The following is a 24072-nucleotide window of genomic DNA, read 5'->3' as shown; positions in this document are numbered from 1 at the left end:
TGTAGGACTAGAAGCTAAATTCTGAGAGTACTTTGGACTTTTAAGAGCACGTTGTGCATTTTCACTTACTGTTCTCATAGAATTTGAGACTCATTAAAATCATCTTTTCAGTCCTGTAATGGGAGCGATAAGCCATATCATAAAATAGATTGAGTTTTTAAAAAATTTTTATTTGTCTCTTTGATGAGAGGCTCTTCTATGTTAATCTTATTATAGGGGAAATCTCCTTTATCAGGTCATATTCATCTTTGTGAAGGACAACTGTGGCTTCAGCAGCACCACTTAAGATAGGACTTTCATTAAATGCTTGTAGGGTCACTTAATTCATTACACAGAATATAAACCTTCAAATTAAATTTCCCTTTGTTCCAAATTTATGAGCAGGAACATTGGCCCGTCTTTGAGTGAGGTCAGGGTGTCATCAGTGGAGCTGGCGCCTTTACGCCGAGTGCTGGTGGAGTGTGTAGGTGGCCGTGTGACGCCAGGGGAGGCGTGAGCAGCCTCTGCTCATCTCCTCCCTCGGGTTTCCAGAGACATCGATGTTGACGATGTGCTGCATGTGACATCTTCTCTCGGGGTTCTCAACACGTGCACCTTGTGTTGAAAAATTTCATGGGAGAGTGTGTACCCCTATCATCCTTACGGCATTCACATGCCGTCAAAGGCTGACCTTTGAGAAGAATTACTGTCAGGGGCCGGCGCGGTGGCTCACGCTGGTAATCCCAGTACTCTGGGAGGCCAAGGCAGGAGGATCGCTTGAGCTCAGGAGTTCGAGACCAGCCTGAGCAAGAGCGAGACCCTGTCTCTACTAAAAATAGAAAAATTAGCCGGACATGGTGGCACATGCTCCCAGTCCCAGCTACTTGGGAGGCTGAGGCGGGAGGATCGCTTGAGCTCAGGAGTTTGAGGTTGCTGTGAGCTATGATGATGGCCCTGCACTCTAGCCTGGGCAACAGAACAAGACTCTGTCTAAAAAAAAAAAAGAAGAAGAAAAATCGCCCTCAGGGTCAACTTCTCATTTCTGAAAATTCTCAAAGCTTTATCTTCATAATTAGCTAAATCACGACTTTCTGGATGCTGTTTTTTGGTTTCCTTTATAGAAACAACTCCAATATTCCAACCTCCCTGAAGGCCGCTATGGGAGACAGTGTGGAGTGTTCTTTCCCTTTTTTGATGACGTTGGTATCTGTGATAGCCTCCCATTCCCACAGATACCAACGTGGAACAGCGCCCGTTAACAGAAAGAGAGACAAATCCTCTTAAGTGTCAGAAGCGGAGAAAGTCTGGGTAACTGGGGTCCTGCTGCCCATGCCAGCAGGGCTCACAGGTGTGTGCCCTTGGTTTCCTCCTGGCAGGGCAGCTGTTTGTTTGGAAGTCAGGGTGCTGACAGGTTCCAGAGCTCTCCTCGGTAGGCTTTCTCCTCCCTTTCCCTGAGTTTCCTGGTTCATGTTTTTTTGTCTTTTACTCATTGTTTTCCATCTTCATTGAATTTTACTTTTATTATAGAAAATCTTATACCTTGTAGGGGAATAGGAGTGTATATATAAATCAATAAAAATATTATTGTCATCTCTATTTTAGGAAATGTAAACTTACGTTAATTATGGTAAAATTATTTATACTAATTTTATAAACCGATTAATTCTTTACTTAATACTTTACTAATGGCCAAATGTGACCTCTTTGTCATTTGCAACATAAGAACTTTGAAAAGGCCCCCATAGCTGAGAGCAGGTTCTAGACGTTAATGTCAGCAATATGGAGCCAGAATCACGCTCAGTTTTCAGGTTTGTGAATGATAGAAGTGTGAACTAAATGAGTCAGTGTTGCTATATGAATTTTAACAGGAATAACTAATGTAGACTACTTTGCCAATTCACAAAAAAGGCTGATTTTACAGCTGAGATGTAATGCTGTATATAGGTCCTTATTTTGCGAGTGAGATTGTATCTGTGAAAACGAAGGCTTTAAAAGAGTGTAGGAAAAATGGAGAACAATTGCCTTTTAACTAATAGAATGTTGACTCTACCAAGTGGATTAAATTTAGTCTCTGTGAGGCTGGATTGTTCTCCTGGAAGTCAATATTGAGCATTTATCTTTGAATCCTATCCGAGTTTAGGTTTAGAATATTCAAATTGTTAAGGTCTGTTAGTCCTTAGCATTTTTTAAAATGTAGCTTTTTTGTGTGTATAAGTTTGGAATTCACGGAATACCCTAGGATATTCTATTTCTTTCATGAATTCAGGACCCTTAGAATTCCTTGTTTTTTCAAAGGTAACAAAATATTAGGAAATTCTCTTCCTGTTAATTGTTCTCTAACTTCGTGCTATCTTACATGGAATAGCCCAACTGGTTGCTATTAGTTTGTGCATAATTAGAATGAGCTTCAGGAAAAAATGGTTTTTCCTCTCAGTTTGGTGGACATCTCAGGTTTTACGTTCCGTTGCAGAGAATTCATTCTCTGGCTTTGGGAAAGTCAGGATTTTCTTCTGAACTGTTTCCTCACCTGTGAGGTGAGGGCTTGGGCCGGCACGTCTCTGGGCCCCTCTCAGCATTTGCATTTTATAAATCGAGGATAATTCCAAGACACTGAAAAATCCTTCAGAAGCTCTATGTAGAAATGTAGAGAAGCTAAAGAAGACCCAAATTTGGAGAGAATTTTATTACTAAAAGTATGTACAGTGATTCTAAAATCTATTGTTGATTGTGGCTTTTCCATGAGAAATCAAATAGGGAATTATGGCAAAAAAGAATGCCATTTTCTTCACTTTAAAAGTCCCAACGTTTTTTTTTTTTTTAAGTAGAGGAATTATGTAAATATTACAAGTGGTTTTAATAAATCTGTAGCTCCTGAAGGAAACACTGGCTCCTGAGTTGTTCAGTCTGTGTTCCATTCCGACGTATGTACTGTGCATCTGAAATCACCATGGACCTGTCACCAAAATGTCTCTAATGTTTAACAATCCTCGATTTCCCCAACTTTGGCTTGGCAGAAATACTCAACAAGTTCCTTAAAGAATGAACAACATATTATAAGAAAGCCTATTTTTAAATTTTTTCTATTGTCTTCCCTGACTTGATTTCTACTCCCCTGAGGCCCTTTCCTGGCAGGTCTGGTGAGTCAAAGTGCAGTTCAGGATCAGAGCTACATTGGTTCCAAACTTTCTGAAATAGCCTGTTGACAGAACACAGCTGTAGGGACTGGCCCTGGTAGCCAGGAATTATCCAAATACCTGCCTATCTTAAGAGATTATATTTCAGTTTTCTTTTTTATAAATTAGCAAATACCAACTTAACATTCCCATAAGATACTACTAACTGAAGAGGGGCTTCCTCTAGGTGAGTCACCTCCTTCTCAGCAGGCAGTGGTTCTCCACCTGGGCCTCCCGTCAGAAACCTTCTGCGGGCGCAGGTAACCCCACCGTCCAGGTGGCCTCAGGCCAACGGGAGCAGGGGCCCTGGCGGGGACCCAGGCATCAGGATTGCTGAAAGATACCCAGGTGATTCCAGTCTGAGAGCCTTTCCTGGAGGGTTACTAATTTGTTTGAAGTATCACGGTAACTAGTTATTAGAAGATAGGAACGCGTTGCACTTTTGGAACGCAGGGCGTAGAGGAGAGGGCCTTCGAGGGTGAGTCGGGATCGAGTTGGAAGCCTGCCTCTGTCAACACCAGTTTCGTTAACTTGGACAGATGCTTTACTCTGGTCTGCAGTTTCATTCCAGCTTTAGAATTAATCTTTAACACTTAATAACACTATAGCAATTTTCTAGTATTTTCTATATCACATCAAGAAGCCAGTAAATTGGAATTCTTAGTCCAGTCACTCTGATTCCAGTGCCCGTGTGATGGAAAGACCTGTAGTCTGAGGTGGGGGCTAATGACTCACCATGGAGATTTAGGTTTTATGAATTTGATGTTGATATTTCCATTATCTAAGACGTAAGAGCTTTCTAAGCAAATCAGCACAAGCCTTGTTGGTGTTTCCTGAGGGATGTTAAGCCTGCTTAAGAAAATAAGCAGTTTTGAGAACTTAGTTATGCGTGTGGCCATGCCCATTACGTGCATGTATGGAAGTGGATTTGGAAACTGAGGCAGCATGGTGGGGGGGGGCAAAATGGAATAAAATGGGAATGATATTATCTGCCCTGGTCGTGTCACAAGGTTCTCAGGGGACTCAGATCAGATTCACCAAGTACCTGTTACAGGTTGGGCCGAGCTCTAGATTTGAAGGATGTAAAGAAGCAAAATATGTGGGCTTTGCAGGAGCTGACAAATCAGCCACGACTCACATTTTCAAAGTTCCTATTGTAAGCCCTTTGAAGAGGGCCGGCTCGTTCATTTCCGTGTTTCCGTGTCTCAGTCCCTAGCACGTAACGTAGGGCTAAAGCCTTGGTCATGTGAATCAGTGAATCACATAATTCATTTCCTTGCAAATATGTTGTGTTTCCCTCAAACAAGTTGTTACTAAAACCAGTAAAGTGTGGATGTGGTTGTATTTGCCTTGTGGTTTAAAGTTCCACACGTATTTGAATGTGGTGGTCTAACCTCGGATCCTTTCAAACCACAGCAACGGTTAATTTTTTAGAGTTTGATTCAATTCACGTTAGTATTCCCTTTTTTCCAACGACCATCTCAGCACCACTGAGAGGACCTGTTTTTGCTTCATGTCCTTTTCATGTTTGGTCTTAACCCAAAGTCCAATATTTCTTTTGGAAAAGAAGATAAATTTTTCCCTTGACATCCTTTTTCTACATTAAGTTAAAAAAAAAAAAGTCACTTCATAAATGTGATTTCATACAGCTGGATTTTAATCTTTCCACCTCAGGGAGAGCACGAGGGTGGCTCCTGCCGCGGCTCCACCACGTGGCGGGCGGTGCTGGCACACGGACTCCCTCACCGGGGCGGTGCCAGCCAGGAGCCGTGGGCGTGCATTTGGCTGCGTTCACATGTTATTCTAAACTAGGTCAGCGGTGCGGCTGGTTTCTTTTTCTGTACTCTTTTAGGAGAATGTGAACAAATGGAGGATTATAATACCCCTTTGATATGGGTTCACAAAAATACTTTGAGGACTTAAGTTCTGTGTCTTTGCAGCAGGTAAGGGGTCATTCCCTTCGTGGGCTGCAGTCAGCCCCGGCGTGGCTAGCGTGGCTGGAAGAGGCCCGTGTGCTGATGCCCAGTCTTTTAGTTGAATAATGGACATTAGATTTGAAAGGGCTGCGGACTCGGTCCAGGCCTCCCGCCCTTATTCCAGACAGGCAGAACCGAGGCCTGGAGAAAGGAGGAGGCCGTGCTGGTCAGCAGCAGCGGGGGACGGACCCGGGGAACCCGGGATTCTTCCCGATGCTCTTTCTGCCAGCCTTGCCCCGCGCGGGCCACGCTGCGTGAATTCCGCCGGCTTCTGCGGGTGCTTCTAGGAAAACTCTCATAGTCAGAACGCAAACTGATAGTCCCTGTAAGGGTATGTGGACCTTTATGTGCTCAAGTGTATGTAACTGTATAATTTCCTTTATCCTTAATTGCTTAAGTTGATAGTAATGTGTTTGAAAATTTATTTTAAATGCCTGTAAAAGTAAATTCCATTTTCAAATATTGATTTGCACAGATTTCAAGGCTCCTGTGTTTAGTGTGGCCTACAGGGATTTGGGTATGGGCTCTGTCCTATTTTTATAATTCACCAGCGTGGTCCTTTAGCCGAGAGCTAAATATTTCACATGCTTTAAATTATAAAATCAATGCTACCCCTGCCCGGTATTAAGCCCGGGGTTTCTTAGGCATGGGATGAATGAACACCAGAGAGGTTAAAGATTTTGCCCGGAGTTTCACCGTGGCAAGTTGGAAATAAAACGTATGGGCCCCTTTCTGTCAAGCTGGAGCTCCTGTGTGAGCCATGCCCTGCAGGCTGCGCAGGCTCCCCCGTCCTCAGAGGTGTGGAGAGCTGCCAAGGATGCTTCCAAGCAGAATAATGGAGCCCCACAGCTATGACTGTGGCAGGGCAGGTGGTGGGAAGAAAGAGAGCACGTGTGTTACTCGTGTGTGGGCAGTGCCACGGGGTGAGTAGCGTGTGGCAGGCCTGAGAGTGCCCCGCAGAGTGCAGGGGGCACCACCCTGTGCATCTCGAAGCAGGCAGGTCCTTGCCCAGATGGCCCTTCTCTGAGTTTAGTTTCCTGGGATCTCCAGATAGTCTGAGCTCCCAAACCACCATGGCATGCAAGTGGGGGAAAGCAAAACCGACGACATAGCAACTCGAGAGCACCAAGCTGGCATTGACTGCTTCATGCTTTATATTGTACTTTTCAGAGTGCAAATTCACCTGCACCAGCGGTAAATGCTTGTATCTTGGTTCGCTGGTCTGTAACCAACAGAACGACTGTGGGGACAACAGTGACGAAGAGAACTGTCTCCTGGTGACTGAGCACCCTCCTCCTGGCATCTTCAACTGTAAGTCCCTCCTTGAACCCTGGCGGCGCCCGTCTGATGTGGTTTGGAGTGGTCAGGAGGTGGGGTCGTTGGGAGTGGGAAGGATACTATTTTCTGGTTAAGGAAGGAGATTTGAATTTTCACAAAGTAAACGTTTCCTCTTCTTAGGATAGAGAGATGGCATGTCTAAAAGTGGGAAATTTGTTCTGTCCTCCGAGATGGTCAGTGGCACTGTGCTTCGAAATAGGCTTGTGGTGCTCACCTGAGACACGCTGGCTGGATTCCAAGGAGTCGTGTGTTGATTTCGTGTTCTTCACCCCAGTCTTATCACAAATGAGCAAAGATATGTGGAGGGTCCGTAGTTAATCATATAATTTAAATAAGAAAGAAAAATTTAGATGGGACTTTTAAAGGTTCTGATCACGTGTTTTCCTGTTAGATACCAGACGGAAAACAACGAGAGAGAGGTTTACAGGTGTGAAGCTCCAAGGCTGAGGCTTAGAGCATTTCTTGAACTTGAAAAAGTGAAATCAGAGTTTGAACATTGATTTGTGATGATTTCTTGGTTTTTCTGATAAGGAAGGAGAGAGAAGGCAGCTTTGAAACCCTGTTGTGCCTCTCTTAGGCAAGCGGTTTATTGTTTTCTGTTTCCGTGGGCTGAGGGGGTGGGTGGAGGGTGAGGATCTTGTCCCAGCTGCAGATCTTGGGGAGAACGGGGGACCCTCTTCAGGGGCCTCTTATGAGATCATTCAGCTTCTCTCCCCAGATTTCCTCTCATTATTTTAAGGAGTTAAATGTGATACAGATTTTAAAACGTTTGTGAATGGAAATTAGACTACCTAAACACAGTGCTGCACATGTGCACGTGGGTGGAGATGTTCAAACCGTTTTCTCCACTGCTCCTGCGTCTCTGCACTGGGGCCAGCTGCACACGCCCCAGCATAAACGCCACCGTGCTCCAGTGACTTCCGAGTCTTCTGTTTGTGCTTGCCAAATCCAAGAGTCTAGCAACACAAATAGTTTTCCTCAAGTTTTTCTATTGTGTCAGTTTGCATTTTCTTAGATTGGGTGTTCTTCAAGTCCCATCCCTGCAGTCTGTGGACAGTTCGCAGAGGTTAGGGTTAGGTGTGTGCTTTCTTGGCCCTTGGTCCGAGTTTTCCTCTGGGCATGTTTTGTGCCATAGCCTTTGGCAGCGCTGCGTCCCCCCAGCTGAATCCTCTGGCCCGCAGGCTCGGGGTCTCTCCAGGTCCCAGATGGCCTGGGCATACTGTGCATGTCCTACTGAGTGCCCAGAAACAAGACAGGGCAGAGGGAAGAGAGCTTTGGGGTGTACCAGGGGCTGGGAGTGGGGGCACCTCCCCGAGGGCCAGCAGGCAGCAGTGTGCCAGAGGGCCAGCAGCACCGCGGGAGCCTCTTGCCTGCCTTTCCCACGGATGGGAAATGTTCAGGTGCCCCACAGCAAACAGTAAAACGACCCGTGAGTGAGGATGTGCTTGCTCCAAGCCAGACTGCTGGGTCGGGGTCCTGGGCCAGGCACTTGCATGGCAGGTGGGCAAGTTGTGTTACCCTGTATGCCTCTGTGCCCTCCTCTGCACATGGGGACATAAGAATGGTTGCCTGGGCCGGGCGCGGTGGCTCACGCCTGTAATCCTAGCACTCTGGGAGGCCGAGGTAGGTGGATCCTTTGAGCTCAGGAGTTCGAGACCAGCCTGAGCAAGAGCGAGACCCCATCTCTACTAAAAATAGAAAGAAATTATATGGACAGCTAAAAATATATATAGAAAAAATTAGCCGGGCATGGTGGTGCATGCCTGTAGTCCCAGCTACTCGGGAGGCTGAGACAGGAGGATCCCTTGAGCTCAGGAGTTTGAGGTTGCTGTGAGCTAAGCTGACGCCACGGCACTCACTCTAGCCTGGGCAACAGAGTGAGACTCTGTCTCAAAAAAAAAAAAAAAAAAAAAAAAGAATGGTTGCCTGGGCATGACGTGGGATGTAGATCACATAGAACAGAATCTTCCAAGTACTGAGCACCCAGTATAGGTTAGCTGGATTCAAGCCAGGGGTCTTAAAAGGGAAAGCACAGTGTAAAGGCAGCTTCTTACTTTGCTTTCTCTAGATTAAGTAACAGCAGACGCCCACGATGGACTGTGGAGAGGATGTCAGGGCCGTGTGCGTACTTGGCGGGATCTGCGAGCTCTGCACGGACGGCGGGCAGGCCCCGCCTCCGGTCCCGCCCAGGCACTGCGCAGGCTCTCTCCGTGCGTCAGGGACTCTCCCTCGCTGCCAGATCCTCACGAGGTCTTGCTTGTTTCAACCCTCTTCCCTCCTGCGCTAGTCCCTTCCATCTCTCGCTCCCTTTCTCGTCAGTATTCTTGCCTGACTTCTAAGGCCTATTTCCAGACATCTTCTCCACTCATCTCCAGAAACGTGAGCCTGGAAGCCAGGGGAGCACGTGCATATCCATAAGTGGCTCACCTGCTCCCCAGCAGAGGGACCCTAAGGTCCTGCTGGCAACTTGGTGGCCTGTCCTGCTCGGATACAGCTGGAACTTGTGTCGTTACAGCGAAAGTGGGAGTTAGTTATGACGACCTTCCCTTTATGGAGACTGGAGAGCTGTGAGACAGAATGACAAGGGCGAGGCGGTGGCTGTGGCCTCAGGTTGACCTGGGCTCAAGTTTCTGCTTGGGGAAGTGATGAGTCTGTCTGTGAAGCAGGCATGATTTCTGCCTTATGAGGCTTTAGATGAAATAATGCTCGTGAGCAGCGTGGTCTCCGTCATCGCATTGTGATCGTCATTGTAGCCACTCCTTGCTTGGCTGTTTCTCGGGGAGGTGAGTCACTGTGGCTTCGTATTATCCGACTTTAACATCAGGGCCACTCTTCACATGGAACAGGAATTTCTAGGTGTCCAAGAGTGAGTTTGCACAGAGATTCTGGGTGTTTCTCACCTGATCTGCCCATGGGGAGGCTCGCTGGGGGGTATTCCAGCTGAAGGTGCCCGTGGTGACCTGGCCTGTGGCTGCCTGGTTCTCTGCAGGCACCAGAGGAAGCCACAGAGGTGTCATATGGGGACACTCACTCTGAGTTGGTCGTGGCTGGGCTGCTTTTTGTGGTCAGGAACTTCTGGGAAAGGTGGTAGCTTCCCTGCCCTTTGTTGCCGCTGTTGTTAGCGTTTGGCTTCAGGATGGATGAAGCCTTGAGGGTGATAGAATATTGAATGAATATATGTTCTCTTCCCTGCCGCCTGTGGGGCAAGAATATATAGTAAACGAACGGCATTTTACTTCCCGTTAATAGCTGCGTGACGAGCCTTGGAGGCTCCCCACGTGTGAGTGGTTTCAATAGACAATACATTTTTTATTGGATCATCTACCAGTGCGTTTCCTGCAGCAGATGGACAGCATGCCTTTCATGGAGTGTTAACTCTGGGAACAAGACTCCCCTCCTCTCCACCTTGAAAATCAAAGTGCACAGAAATTCTTGCCCATAACATGCTACACTCCAGAAAAACAAATGGCGCCTCATTCTAGCTCCTATTTAAGAACGCATTGGCGTATTTGATCTGCAATACGTTGTTCCCACCTGGAGGAACCCAGGTTCTGACCAAGGCTCTGATGTCTGAGTACACTCAGGCTGAAGCAGGCGGAATCTTCTGAGGGTCCAGGGGGGCTGGGATCCGTTTCCTGCCCGTGTCATTGGCTTGGGCTGTGCACTGTGCCTGAGACGACCCGGCCGTCTCTTTCTCTCATTTGATATTTGCTAATGTTTAGAATTTAGCAAGAAAAGTTACTGTTATTTGTAAAGTCGGTAACACTAATGGTAACAGAAGCCCTTACAGCGGCTCTAAGTAGCTTTTCCCTTCAGAACATGTTTTCAGAAGCTGGACTGAGGCTCATTTGGGTTCAGCTGCCTCTTTGCTTTGCTAACCGCGGTCAGGTTTTCCATCACCGAGGTGCATTTATTTTGCTGGGCGACCCACGGGGTTTGTCTGGATGTGGAAGGCCAGGCTGGTGCTGACTGTCTCATGAGGGGAGGGTTTTGCCGGATGCATCTTTCTGTGGAAGAGGGAATACGTCGTCAGTCTAAGTTGCCAGATGTCACATCTTCTCTACCTGCTCTGTCAAAATTTTGTAGTCCTGAGCACTAAACGTACAAATTACACAAATAAAATTATCTATTATTTGTACAAATAAAATAATTATTTATACAAATAAAATTATTTACTAAGCGCCTTCTTTGGTCCTTGTACGAGGCATTGCACGAGGCATTGTGGGGAAATGAAGAAAAACCCAGGTCCTGCCATCAAGGCGGGAGCACAGGGAGTGGGGGCTGGGTGGTTCGGGGGTGCAGAGGGACTCACTGGTTGGACTAGCAGTCGTGGCGGCTTCCTGGAGGGGGCACGCGGGATGAGAGAGGAGAGGACTGAGTGCCAGGGCCTAGATGAGCACGAGCCGGGGTTGGCAGTGAAGGTGGCACCGTTCTGGGACAGAAGGCTGAGGCTCGGGTGCATGAGCTAGGGCTGGGAAAGCGGTGGGGCCAGAGACAGACAGGCCAGGTGTGAGGCTCCGCCTCTGCCCAGGCCGCCTGCTCCTGCCCAGCCGAGTGCGTCCTGTCGTGCCGCATTTTCTGAGCTCTTTGGCCACATCTTGGTGGGGGACAGCAGAGTTCCTTTGACTTCCCAGAAGCAACAATTGAGTAGTCTGTGCAGTTTGAAAAGAGCCGTGCTCTCTGAAAGTCTTGGCAAGAGCAGACCTTCCCGAAGCCATCACTGCTACGGAATTTGTGCCCCTGGACCTTAAGAGTAAGCCCAAGGTTGAAAAGAAGCCAGCCGTCAGTTGGAACAACTTTCACCTTCAGCTTCAGTGGAATTTCCAATTAAGAGAGGATCTGATGGGGGATTGTGGGGGGCGGAGCAGCCCCCATCCCTACTGGAGGGGAAGCTGCTTCGCTCTCTGCAGGGGGCTTCGTAAAACTGAGTCCCCAGATCAAATGCACCGAAGCTGATAAAGTGTATCAGCCAGGATTTTAACTTCAGGACTTTCAGGGAAACTCCCCCTGCCAGTGCCATTTATGGTAAGAATAGCCCAGTAAAATAAAGTCCAGCACATCAGGGCTTGAGCTGATTGTTCACTTCCCAAGACAGCCCTTCCCACCTTCATCGTTTTTTCCCCTACAGGGACTGCCCCCCCACTTGTCACCTGGGTCCAGACATGAGCCACCTTCAGGCACCAAGCTCTAACCACCCTCCACCTCCCACCCCCTCAAGTATTATATTTTATTGATTGAGGATTTGGGGACCAGGCTCATAACCATATAGAAAACCTGTCCTCGACCAGGCCTTCCAAATACCAGGCCTTTATTTTTTTTTCCTGTAATGATTTCAGTAAACATTGACAATAATTCTCTATATCAGAGAATACTCATCAACTGTTCCTTTAGAGTATATTTTTCAGTTGTGTGTTATCGATGTGTGTTTGATTTGTTCTGTTCACAGTGGGTTTGAACCAGGATCCAGACGGGCTCCAGGCAGCGCTGGGTGGACTCAGCCTTGAGAGGGTTTGGCCCTGTAGGTTCTCCCTCCACGTCCGTCTCTCCCCTCCTCCCCTCGCTCACTCTCTGTCCTCCTTTCCTCCTCGTGCCCCTGCTTCTCCTCCTTCCTGTGACTTTTGGTGGCAGGGTCTGGATTGCTCGTTCGGCAGGGTCTCCGTACTCTGGGTTTTGCTGGCTGCTTTCCTGTGGCGTCGCTGAATGTGCTCTATCCCTTACGGCCTTGGTGGGCAGGTCCAGGTGTGGACGTGTGTGCAGGAAGCTGCTACCCAGGCGCCGCCGTCTCCCGCCGGGACCCGCGGGTCTGGCTGCTGCTCTCGTGTGACGTCATCAGTCATTAGGGCTGCAGAGCAGCGCAGCCTGACTCTGTCCTTCCCCGGTTGATTAGCTGGGCTACTTCTGTAAAGAGAAACTCCCGTGCGCTGTTCGGTTACCCTGAACTGTGTATCATACTGGATCCATTAACTTAAGAATAAGGTTTCCCCATCGCTCTTCAGCGGGAACCAGTGAGATTTTCTGTGCATGTTATTATGAACTGATGAAGTAAAACATGTTGGATGTATACACTTAACATTTTTAGAAGCCCCCCTGCTCCCCTTGAGAACCAGCTCCCAGGTCTCATCCAGGAGTTTGGGATCACCGATGACCTGTTGAACTCCAAACAGGCCAAGCTCTAGGCGAGCAGGGGCTGGCGCTCATGCAGGCCCCCAAGCTGCCCTGGCTTGAATCTCCCTGTCCTCCTGTCCCCTCAGCCCTCCTGCCTGCTGCTGTCACCTCCCTGCCCATGGCTTCATGTGCCCTGCGTCTGAGCCCGCGCCCTTGCCCTTGGACCCACGCTGCAGCGCCTAGGCCACTCCTCCCATGTCCATGTCACACGGCCCCAGCACCCCTGTGGGCCCTCCCAGTCTCCCGGTTAGACGCCCTCCTTCCCCTCCACCTCTGCCCCACCCCGTCCCTGTCCCTCTCAGCTGCTGCCCCAACTGCTTCCCCTTGACCGAGGCTCCCTCCCAGCTGCTGTTGCTGGGGTCACCTGTTCATGGCCAGAGACAGTGGGCTCTGTCCTCATATCTTCTTTCACCAGTCTTTTCTCCACTGCCTCTGAAGGTGGTCAGCCCCTTCTTGAGGCTCTCTGTCCCCTTGGATCACAGGGTCTGCACCAGGCTGGTCTCTGGGAGCTCAGCTGCTCCTTGTTTCCGGCTCCTCTGGCCTTTGGGGTCAGTCTTGGCCTGGGCCTTCCAGACACCACACAGTGTCACCACCACCCACGTCCTGTCTGCAGCCAGGCCAGTCCAGCTGTGACTAAGGCCTTGACCAGGCCCCTCACACCCTGGCGTCCAGCGCTGAGCTGATTATTTCTCCCTCCTTGCCCAGGCCAGCCCCTCCTTTGGTACTTCCTGTCTTAGTCGGTGTTGTGACTATCCACCAGTTATGGGACATCGGTCCCCCTTCCTGACCCCGCCCCGTGACCAGAAGCCCTGCAGCACTTTGGGCCCCTCGGAGGGCACTGTCTGTTCTGCCTGATGGTCACGTGTGTGCGAGCGCAGTTCCCACTGGGTGTGAAGCTCCTTGAAGGCGGGGGCTGTGCTCACATCTGTGCAAGTCCTCACACCCCAGCAGAGCACTGACTGTGCAGTTGGCCCGTGAACAACAATGGGCTTGAACTACAAGGTCCACCACTCGTGGGTGGATTTTTTTTTTTTGCCTCTGCCACCCCTGAGACAGCAAGACCAACCCTCTTCTTCCTCCTCCTCAGCCTACTCAACGTGAAGACTATGAGGATGCAAACCTTCATGATGATCCACTTCCATTTAATGAATAGTAAATATATCTTCTCTTCCTTGTAATTTTAACAACAGTTTCTTTTCTCTAGCTTACTTTATTGTAAGGATACAGTATATGATGCTTATCACATAAAATATGTGTTAATTGACTGTTTATGTCATCAGCAAGGCTTCCGGTCAACAGTAGGCTATTGTAGTTAAGTTATGCGGGAGTCAAAATTATATGCAGACTTTTGACTGTGGAGGGGTCAGTGGCCCCAGCCCCCACTTGAAAAGTATTTATTGAAGACTATTTGTCCTTCCTCTGCTGCTTCCCGGCATCTATAAGCACAGCCTTCAGGGGAACCATCCTGCGGGGCCTCTGTAGTGGCCTTCATGCCGGCCACAGTGCCTGGCACACACAGCACACGGACATTGTCCTGGGAGTGTTTGCCGAGTGTAGGGATGAATGTTATGATTTTAGAAGACTCTAGTCTGGTCAGAGGATGCAAACAGCCTTTATTTGCATGGCCTCATACCCTGCTGATTTAACTGGGGGCTGGAAAGATCTGCATGATCCTGGCAGCCTGCATGATAGGACAGAGAGATGCGGCTGTCCTCACAGCACGTACTTGGTTACCACAAGCACCCAACTAACCAAAGCATAAGTGTACTTGGGGACCGGCAGTGTGATAGGCTTGTACTGTGCTTCCTAACTGGTCGAGATTTCCCAATACAGCAACTGTCAAGAGACTGACCCCGGGCCTCTGAGTATTCATATGCTGTGTAGGAAAGACTGGTTTGTGCCAAGCCCAGAAGAAATGTGAAATGCTTTCTGCTGGGCCCTAAAGAAGTGTGAGAGTCCCTTCGGTATGTGTGTGCACGAGTATGCATGTCAGTGTGAGTGTGCACAAATGTGTATGTGTACAAGTGTGTGAAGGTATGTGTGAATGAGTGTGCAAGCGTGTGTGGTGTGTGTGTGCACAGGTATGTGGGTGAGAGTCTGGGTGAGTGTGCTGTGTGTGTGCAGGTGTGTGTGTGTGGGTGTGTAGCCTGTTACCTGTTAGTCCTGCCAGTGCAGGCTCCCATTTTGTGCCCATGTCGCCCCCACCCCAGGCCTCACGTTGCTGGGGGAGAACATGCTTTCCTGTGCACACACGTGATGCACAACATCATACACCGCGATGCGGTTCCCAGGCTGCCGTTCCGTCCACAGCACAGAATGCCTGGTGCTGAGCTCCAGTCCTGGGGCCACTGCTCCCTGCCTGTGGCTTCAGGCAAGCTGCCTCGCCTCTCTGTACCGTGATTTTCTCATCTGTAAGATGTGGGGGACGATAGTGATATGCCCCTCCAAGGGTGGTGGCAGGATTTACTGAAACAGCACGGGTAGCGCAGCGAGGACCGTGCCCAGCACACAGTAAATACAGTGAACGTCATTCTTCTGCAGGTCTGTGGCTGCCGGGCGGTGGGAATGAGGTAGGAAGGGAGCTGCCGTTTGCTGAGTGCCAGCTGTTTACACACAGTGTCTCCTTTGGCTCTCAAACCGCCCTAGAGCGGCGTTGTAGGGTGCAATGCACGGGGAGATTAGGGGGTTTGTTCAGAGTTGCACAGCCGGGGTCCAGTATCCTGGCAGCAGCGAGCACTGGCTGTGGTTTCTCCTTTCGGCTCCTTTTTCCTCCCATTGTGCTTTTCTAGCAAGATAGGGATTTATTCATCAGTTCTTGAAATGTTTGTGGAGTTTGGGGTGGGGATTGCACAGACAATCTACTGTTCTGAATGAAGGGCAAGAGCAATTGCTTATGTGGCCATTTTTAATTCATACGTAGATGCTGATAATCTTGGTTTCATGCTGGATTTTCAAATAGATTGTAAAAAAATTAACCTAGGAACCCCAGTGTGCCAGGGGTCATTGATTTTGTTGAGTTCCTTGACGTTCCCCTGCTAATCGATAAGCCGTCCCTTCTTCCACAGTGCCTGCCACGGGCCATTCCTGTGACGTGGGGGCAGTCAGCCCCCTGTCTGTCCCGCTTCCCCCATGGGGAGGGTGGGTGTGATGACAGCTGCCTTGGGGCGATGAGGGACAGTGCGGCTCCAGCAGGGGGTCAGGGAGACTATTTCTGCCGTTACTCTCCCCACTGCACCTGCCATGAGCGTCAAGAGCCCCCCACGGGCCAACAGGGGCCTTTAGCTGCGGAGCCATCATCTCCCTCTGGCTCTGGCCTGAGCGCTGTGGCCCCTCCAGAATTCTCCGGTGGTGCCCGCGGATGGTGGGGGCTGCTGCCTCGGGGCCCTGCCACACTCAGTGGACCAGACTCTCTGTGGTGCAAACGGCGTGGGACAGGCTGTTCCAGCTGTGGTGTCTCAGAGCGTGGCGGGGTGAGGGGCTCTGAAGCTTCCACAGGCTGAGTTCTGGCTTGCCTTGGTCGGGGCCAGCAGCGGAGGCCCGTTCAGGGGGCCAGGCTGTTATGCAGCACCCTGTGTGTTCTGTTGACAGGGCTTCCCCGCCTCCTTTTTCAACTTAAAAAAGGAATCCACAGCAGAACCATTACTGACTTATGTGAGAATGATCCGAGCTGGAAGTTAAAACAAGGTGAGGAGGAGGACGTGCATCTCTCTGGGCTGGGCTGGGAACCTGCAGGCTCTGGTGGCAGGTTGTCACTGGCAACGGCTCCCACTGCAGGTTTTGGGGGGTGAGCAGGGGCGGGGCTGGCAGCCTGGCCCCGCCCACGCCACCCCTTCTGTGGGCTGCCTTTGTTTCTTCAAGATGGTTTTCTGATCAATTAAAATCTTGTAGGGTCTTAAACGGTAATTTTTCCTTTTCAAATAAACAAAGGCGGAGAACAAATGGGAGGGAAAGTTTTAATAAACCTTAGGCACCGTTTCCTCCTGCTGTGACACTAAATTTACTTGGATAAAAACAAGCTCTCAGATTTACATTTTGATTCTGTTGCTGCTTTCATGTGTGCAGGGCTGTCCTACTTCAGAGGAAATTTATCCACTTCTTTAAATATTTAGTAGTCTAGCGTGGATGTTAATGAAAGTCTGGCGGTGCTATTTTGAGCATTGCAACAATGATAGTAATTTTCAGTGTCAGATTCCTGCTTCGCAAAGGGAAAGAGAGATGGGAGGAGGAGGAGGGGAAAAATGGTTTCAGTTCTAATAGAGTTTGCCATCCGCTGGGCCGTGCCAGACAGATGGGTCATGAATACTGTCTAGACACTCTGCCTCAGCGAAGCCCTGGTCTCTAAGGACACGCAATGAGACGCGGCTTAAGTAACTGGGGAAAGTCAGGGTGAACTCTCCTGTAATCAGATAGAAATCAATGCGGTCCTGCTTCCCGGGGAGGCCGCTGGGCAGCTGGGGAGGGTGTGTGGGGGCGGCGGGGGGTGTTTAAGAGACGAGGCCCTCTGTTACTGATCAATTTTAGTGCAAACTTGACAATTATTAGGCTTTAGGGAGAGCATGAAAGGACAGTCGTAGTATGATAACACTATTGATTTAAGCCCTGCACGGAATGCGGAATGGTGAGGGTGGGGGAGGAGGACGTGGTCTTGCGTTGTCAAAGCCGGAGCGCAGCCAGCAGCCGCGGGGGCACCTGTGGTCCTCATGTGCATTGACAGGCCCAGCGCTGTCCTCGTGCAGACGGCCAGTCCTGGCTACTCATTTCCTAGGGTTTAGCCTCTTAATTTGGAAGGGTTTTAGAGACTCCCTTGGACTGCTTTCTCATGAAGCTGTGAGAACTTTCCAAAGCTGGGTGCCGTCACGGGCAGCTCTGCCCCTGGTGCTGTAGGGAAGTAGGTAAAAGTCTCATTAGCACCCTGCCCGGCTGTGCGTGAGCACGTGGATGATTGTGAGGCTTGCTTTGCTAATTATTTTCTGGGTGCCAGGAATGGAGTTTATGTAACGTCAGTAGTGAGTTTCCGCTTATGAACACTTCCAGTCTAAACGTGGCGGTGGTCAGGCAAGGAGCCATTGCTGCCAGGATGAGACTGTGGGACGAAGGCTGGGGAACCGCCGTGGAGCCGAGCTCGGTGCAGTGCGTGTGCGTTAACCTTGGAGATGCTTTATGGCTTGGCTTGATGGCCATTAGTCACATATTTGTTTAAAAAGATTATCCACAAGGGTATATACAGTGAAGCTTGGAGGGGACCGTCCTTGAGTAATCACAACCACAGAGCTAGAATCCAAAGCTGCAGAGTGATGCGTCATGGTAATGCAGAGGTGGGGTGACCCCTGAGGGTTGCGCTTCTGAATGAACCATCTGGGCTGATGACTTTCAGTCATGTCAGCTTTTAATATGGAAAGAAAACCCAACAACCTAAATTCGGCGGTAATCATTTTCTCAGTCCTTCATCCATTCTTGTTATGTCCCCAGAGCTAACAGCAGAGGGAAAAGATGATTTTTTCTTCTTCCTTTCCAGAAAGAAAAGGGAAATCAAAGATAAAACTTATTCTTAATGTAGACAGTCACTGGAGAGGAGAGAGAGCTTGTGTTTCGGGAGCTTGCAGACACAAGCAGGGAGCCAGTCTGTCCTTGTTCCTCTGCCCTTCTCGGAAACCGCACCCTGGTTGTCCAGAAGGTTCAGCAGTCTTTCAGAAGGGCATGTTTTCCCCTAAACGCCCTGCCTTCTGTCCCCATCAGGATCTTATACTTAGGGCATAAGCTGTACTCCCCTTGGGATAACCTCACCTTTTGGAGAAAAGCCACTTGCTCCGGTGTGGGTACATGCCTGTTCTGGAAAGGTCCCTTGAGCCGTGGCATATGCTGTGGACAGCTCCTCTGTGGGCACTGCCCCCTCTAGCTGTCCCTTTATCCTTAGTGGAGCATGCTGGGCATCTAGTATTTGTTTTATTCTAAAAACTGGGAGCAAAAGGAACTTGAGCTATACATCTGACCCTTTTATCCTTAGGTCAGAAGTGGTTGAAAGAGAAATAGTTGTTGAAGATAACGTCTGGACAGGAGGCTGGAGACTGTTGTAGACAAAACATATTTGGGGTAGTTACTTGCAGAAAGTGATATCCTAAGTAGTAGCAAAACATCCTTTCTTTGGGCATATTTCATGGAGGATATTTTTCTGAGCATCAAGCATGTGAGAGGCATGAGCTGGGTGAGGTGGGCAGGTGCAAGGGTGCAGGGGCTGGGTGAGGTAGGCAGGTGCAGGGGCTGGATGAGGTGGGCAGGTGCAGGGGTGCAGGAGCCGGATGAGGTGGGCAGGTGAAGGGGTGCAGGGTCTGGGTGAAGTGGGCAGGTGCAGGGGTGCAGGGGTGCAGGGGCCGGATGAGGTGGGCAGGTGCAGGGGTGCAGGGGCTGGGTGAAGTGGGCAAGGTAGGCAGGTGCAGGTGGTGGGTGAGCAAGTCTCTTAGGGGGCTTGGGTCTCACATGGAGAAGGGACTTGGAGGGCAGGCCTGCTGTACAGGTGAAGGTGCTTGCTGAGCTAAGAAGGAGGCGGAGAGGAGTCCCACTGGCTCATGGCCAGAGGGGCAGTTGAAGCCTCTGCTGTGAGTCAGCCTGGGGCTGGGGAGTTGAGAAAATACCAATGGAGGAAGGATCTACAGTTGTAGCAGCCAACATCTTGGTTGTACTTTGTAACTTTCCAAAGAGCTTTTTACGTGATTGAACTAATCTCTCAAACAATTCCACGAGGTCCAGTATTTACTAAGTGCTGATCGCTTTACCTGATTCTTCTCATTTAATTGTCACAACAACCAGGTGTATAAGAACTCATCGGGTCCCTGCCCACACTTAAGGAAGTCAGAGCAGCAAGTCTAATCCCCTCAGCCTGTGGCTGGGAGTGGGCCTGACTCACAGTGAGACCCTCCGGAGCAGTCCGGGGCTGTGGGATGCCTGCTACCAAGTGCAGCTGAGCAGGGGTGGGAGGGCGCAGAGATGAGCTGCTTCCTGCGGTCCTGTGCTCTGGTCAGGGAGGGAGCGCTGAGGGGTTGTCCATGGGAGTCGCATGTGGGTCACGGGATTTGTGTCGTGCACGAACAGAATGATGGAATAACAGCAGGAGTCGTACTTGGAGAGAGATGCAGGATCCAGCTCTTCTGCCCTCTGAAAACCAGTGATGGAGGACTTTGTTTTGCGTCGCCTCTGGTGTGTTTGGGTGCAGCGCACACACACACATCTGGAGACCGGGAGGCCGGTGCTGCATGTGGACTTGGGATGTGAAGTTCGGACGGGGCAGCACCCCTGGCCACGCTGTCCTCGGAGGCCCAGCACTGAGGCTTGCTCGTCTTACGGGTGGCAGTGGGTTTGTGCGTTCCTGTGTCACAAGAATGAGTTACAGTGGAGAGTCAGCAGCTCTGCTACTCTGTGGTGACCTTGGTTCATTAACACCTCGGCCCGGGTTTTCTCAGCCTGCTGGCAAGGAAGGCAGCTGTGATCTCCGGGGGTACTTGTGACTCCAAAAAAGCATTCTGAATCAGTGGCTTTACTTCTGTCACTAACTTTAATGAGATAAATATTGGTTGTAGCATTTAGCCAAGAGAAGTGTTTCTTTGTAAATAATGTGATTATTTTCAGGTTTTTGAGAGAGGGGTCCATCCGGGCACAGTGTCTACCAGCGCCCACTGACGCGAGAGCCTCCCGCACCGTGGCCCCTCTGTCCTTTGCAGGGTGCCGGGGGCCCCATCTGCCTTTTGCGCTGTCACCCCTCTCGACACCTTGCAACCCCAGCCCCAATATTGCTGTGTAATCTGTTCTCCAGGGGCAATAATGACGCAATGTGTGAATCCAGAGTCTGGCACCTCGTAGCACCTTGGTAGAAATAGAAAGCTGTGATCACAGCATTAAAATATGCTAACAGGCTGTGGGAGCTAATGGTGCCGCGTGACGCTGCAGATGTTCATTCCGGCGCGGCTGCTGAGCCGGGACGGGGCGGGAGGCTGCGCCGCTCAGGCCTCACGTTTCGGGGTGGTTTTGTTTATTGCAGTGTTGCTCTCCAAAGGGACACCCTGCCTGCATGACAAGGGGTGCTGCCTTTCCGGGCTGTGATGATGTAAGAACCCCTTCCAGTCTGTCAGAGTGTGCAAGTGAGTGCCCTCTTCGTGTGGGAGGGAAGTGTTAGCGATGGTGGCAGAATGCAGTCCTTTGATTAAAATAGATTAGATTTTATCCTGTTTGTGGTTAATAATTATCTAGATGGAGGTTCTGAGCACTAGAAAGAGGTTCTAAAGGTGTTACATAGATGTGTAAAAGAATATATGTTTTGTGTGTGTGTGTGTTGTGTGTGTGTATAAGAGATTATACCAAATTTAGAGGATGATTTAAGTGTATTCTATTAAGTTATAAATAATACGGAATTTTCACTTTTTGACTTGCCATTTTGCCTGGCAGTTGCTTCCTGGCCCATCCTGACACGCAACTCCATCCTCTTAGTCACCTTTGCTCTTACTAGTAGCAAGGCACCCACTGCCTTGTCTGCCTGCCCCGCTCTGCGGAAGCCAGTCGGAGGGACGCGCTGAGTGTGCGGACGAGACGGCAGGTGCCGTCTGCTGCTGCAGGGTGCGTGGCGCGTCCACACCCAGCCGCCTGTCTCTGCAGAGAGGCCAGCAACGGAGCAAATACCGGCGGGACTAGGACGAATGGCTGAGGAATTACAGTTACAGATTTTTAAGATTATGAAGAAAGCAAACATTTTATAAACAAGCCTATTTATTAGTCTGTTTTTTTACTCAGAGCCCCTGCTTCCAAAATAGGGTTGCTGTGATTTCCCTATGGACGTCCTGCCGTCTCCCGAGTTCTTTCCATTGTCAGAAGAGACGAGTTCTTGCTTGGCTCCCAGCATAGGGGGAGGATCGAATGTGTCACTAACATGGCAAGAATACACCTTCCAAGAACTGCAGGAGGTCCTGTCATGGATTCCTAGGCAGGAAACAGAGCGAAGTTCCAGGTGGAAAATGCCCCAGGGGGTCTGGTTTGGGGTGAAAATAAATAATTACCACAGCGACCCACCGAGGTGGGGGTGTGGGGGGCAGGCGTGGTTAGATGGGTGGAACCACAGCCCTCGCGGGCAGCCTGTGTCCGAGCGCGCCGTGTCTGCAGGGCGCCTGCCCGCTGGGATGCCCGCCCGGGTTCCCCAGCAGCTCTGGGGGAGCAGTCCACTGAGGAGTGAAGGGCCAGCACTGCGTCTGGGCCAGTCTAGGTTCCCAACTGGTCAGTTCCTCTTCTTTCTCTTTCCCTGGTGCTCTTGTAGCTCCAATGGATTCCTCTAACCATATCATTTTGGATTTTAATTATTTGTTTAATTACTTCTCTCCTACTAGATTATGAGTAAATCCCTCTGGGGGAGGGGACCTCTATGTTTTATTCAGTTTTGGACCCTCAGTGTCCAGGACAAAACCTACCATGTAGTAGACACTCAGTGCACATTGATTTTGATATAACATTTATAATATATATGTTTGTGTATGTATATGTGTGTATATATACACATACAAATCCATTAGACACACATATATTTATTATAATTTTATGGTTTTTTAAGAGACAGCATCTTCCTCTGTTGCCCAGACAGTGGTGCAATCACAGCTCATTCCAACCTTGAACTCCTGGGCTCAAGCGATCCTCCTGCCTCAGCCTCCTAAGTAGCTGGGACTACAGGCGTGAGCCCCTGTACCCCGTAGATTTTTCTGTTTCTTGTAGAGATGGAGTCTTGCTGTGTTGCTCAGTCTGGTCTTGAACTCCAGGCCTCAAGTGATCCTCCTGCCTTAGCCTCCCAAGTAGCTGAGAGTACAGGCGTGCACCACCATGCCTGGCTAATTTTTTTCGTTTTAGCTTTTGTCGAGATGGGGTCTTGCTATGTTGCCCAAGCTGGTCTTGAACTTCCAGCCTCAAGGGATCCTCCCACCTCAGCCTCCCAAAGTGCTAGGATTACACGAGTGAGCCATTGGGTCTTTAATTTTACTTTTTAAAAAGTGTTCCATATAAATAGAAATGGGAAAACAGTATTACATTTGCAGACATAAACCAACTTATGCTTTCAGTGCAGGTTTGGACTCCAGGCTCAAGCTACAGAATCCTCATAAATTGTAGGCCAGCAGAACCATGACGCTTATTTTTCCTCGGACACCCATGGTTTCTTCTGAGTTCTGTGGCTCACAGTGCCTCCTGAAACTGCTTCTGCCACTCCTTTGCCTTCTCTTGCATCTCCCAAGATCCCCAGCTCACCAGAGTCCAGCGCCAGGGCCTCCCTCCCCGGCAGCCCCCAGCGCCCTCCGCCATAGGAGCCGCCTGCCTGGCCTCGCCCCGGGAGGCGCAGCCTGTCCTCGGCAGGTGCGCATTGCAGCGCTCACCCTGCTGCCTTTCCTGCTCGTAGCTCCCTGACGGCAGGAGCCTTCTGTCCTCTGCAGTGCCGTGGGTGGGACCAGGACTCGATGAGTGTCTGTCAGTGGAGTGGACAGATCCAGGAACGGTTTTGGGGAATAATGTATTCCAGCACCCACTGTAGCACTTGTGGTTAGTGCATGTTCTAAAGATTTCTTTGCTCTTCCTAATGGTGAGAGATGTAGATCCATTTATTTCTTGTTGAAACGTGTGGTTGTGGCAAGTCTCCCACCTGGACCAAGACCGCAGCCCACAGCACACTCAGGCCCTGGGTGCAAGGAGCACGAGGGAGGAGCTTGGTGGCTCATTCTAGGCAGGAACAGTGGAACAAATCTACACAGTTGCACTGACTTTGTGTGATGAGGGGTTGAAAATGCCATTCATGCAAAATAAATTTAGCAGCTAAGAAGGAAAGCTGTGCTTTACTTTAGAAGTGCTGTTTGTTAGCACATGGGATGTGGGCTTCACTTCTGTGGCTGAGGAAGGAGGACAAGTCTTTCTGGTGCATGTCTCATTTACACAGACGTCATCCTGGGCTTCCTACCTGAGCAGACTTGTGAGCAGGGGCCAGGTAGGAGCATGTGCCCGGGGAGGATCAGACACATAGCCATGTGGGCAGTTCTGCATGTCATCAGACATTCGCTGCATTAATTTGTTTGTTTCGTCTAATTGCACGAAAGGTGTGGGAGGCAGAATCACGGCCCCCAAAAGGTCCCCACATCTTCATCCTGGAACCTGTGAATGTGTCCCCTTGCCTAGTAAAAGGGCTTCACAGATGTGATGCAGGTTAAGGACCCGGAGGTGCAGACATTATTCTGGACTATCCAGGCCCAAATGCGTGAGCCCTCTGAAGGGGGAAACCTGTCCTGGCTGTGGTCGGAGGGACATGTGACCACAGAGGAAGGATCAGAGAGATCTGGTGTGAAAAGGACCTGACCCGCCCTTGCTGGCTTTGAAGCTGAGGAAGGGGCCACAAGCCAGGGAGTGTGGGCAGCTTCTGGAAGATGGAAAAGGCATGC

At 49.9% G+C, this 24072-nt stretch overlaps 1 protein-coding gene across 5 annotated transcripts in view; it reads left to right on the top strand.

The window, feature by feature from the left end:
• The window catches only part of LDLRAD4 (low density lipoprotein receptor class A domain containing 4), a 405759-nt gene that overhangs the window by 212542 nt on the left and 169145 nt on the right, over positions 1 to 24072 (top strand). For 4 of the 5 annotated variants that reach the window (XM_069468559.1, XM_069468560.1, XM_069468558.1 and 1 more), the window contains one exon: positions 6299 to 6439. The exons of the other annotated variant lie outside the window; for it this stretch is intronic. In XM_069468559.1, coding sequence (XP_069324660.1) covers positions 6299 to 6439 — 141 coding nt within the window. The remainder of the gene's footprint in view (positions 1 to 6298; positions 6440 to 24072) is intronic. 5 annotated transcript variants of the gene reach the window in all.

This window comes from Eulemur rufifrons, chromosome 5 (assembly GCF_041146395.1).
Source record: "Eulemur rufifrons isolate Redbay chromosome 5, OSU_ERuf_1, whole genome shotgun sequence".
Taxonomy (NCBI): domain Eukaryota; kingdom Metazoa; phylum Chordata; class Mammalia; order Primates; family Lemuridae; genus Eulemur; species Eulemur rufifrons.
Note: the sequence above shows the minus strand (reverse complement) of the source record. Positions and strands in the feature narration are given on the sequence as shown.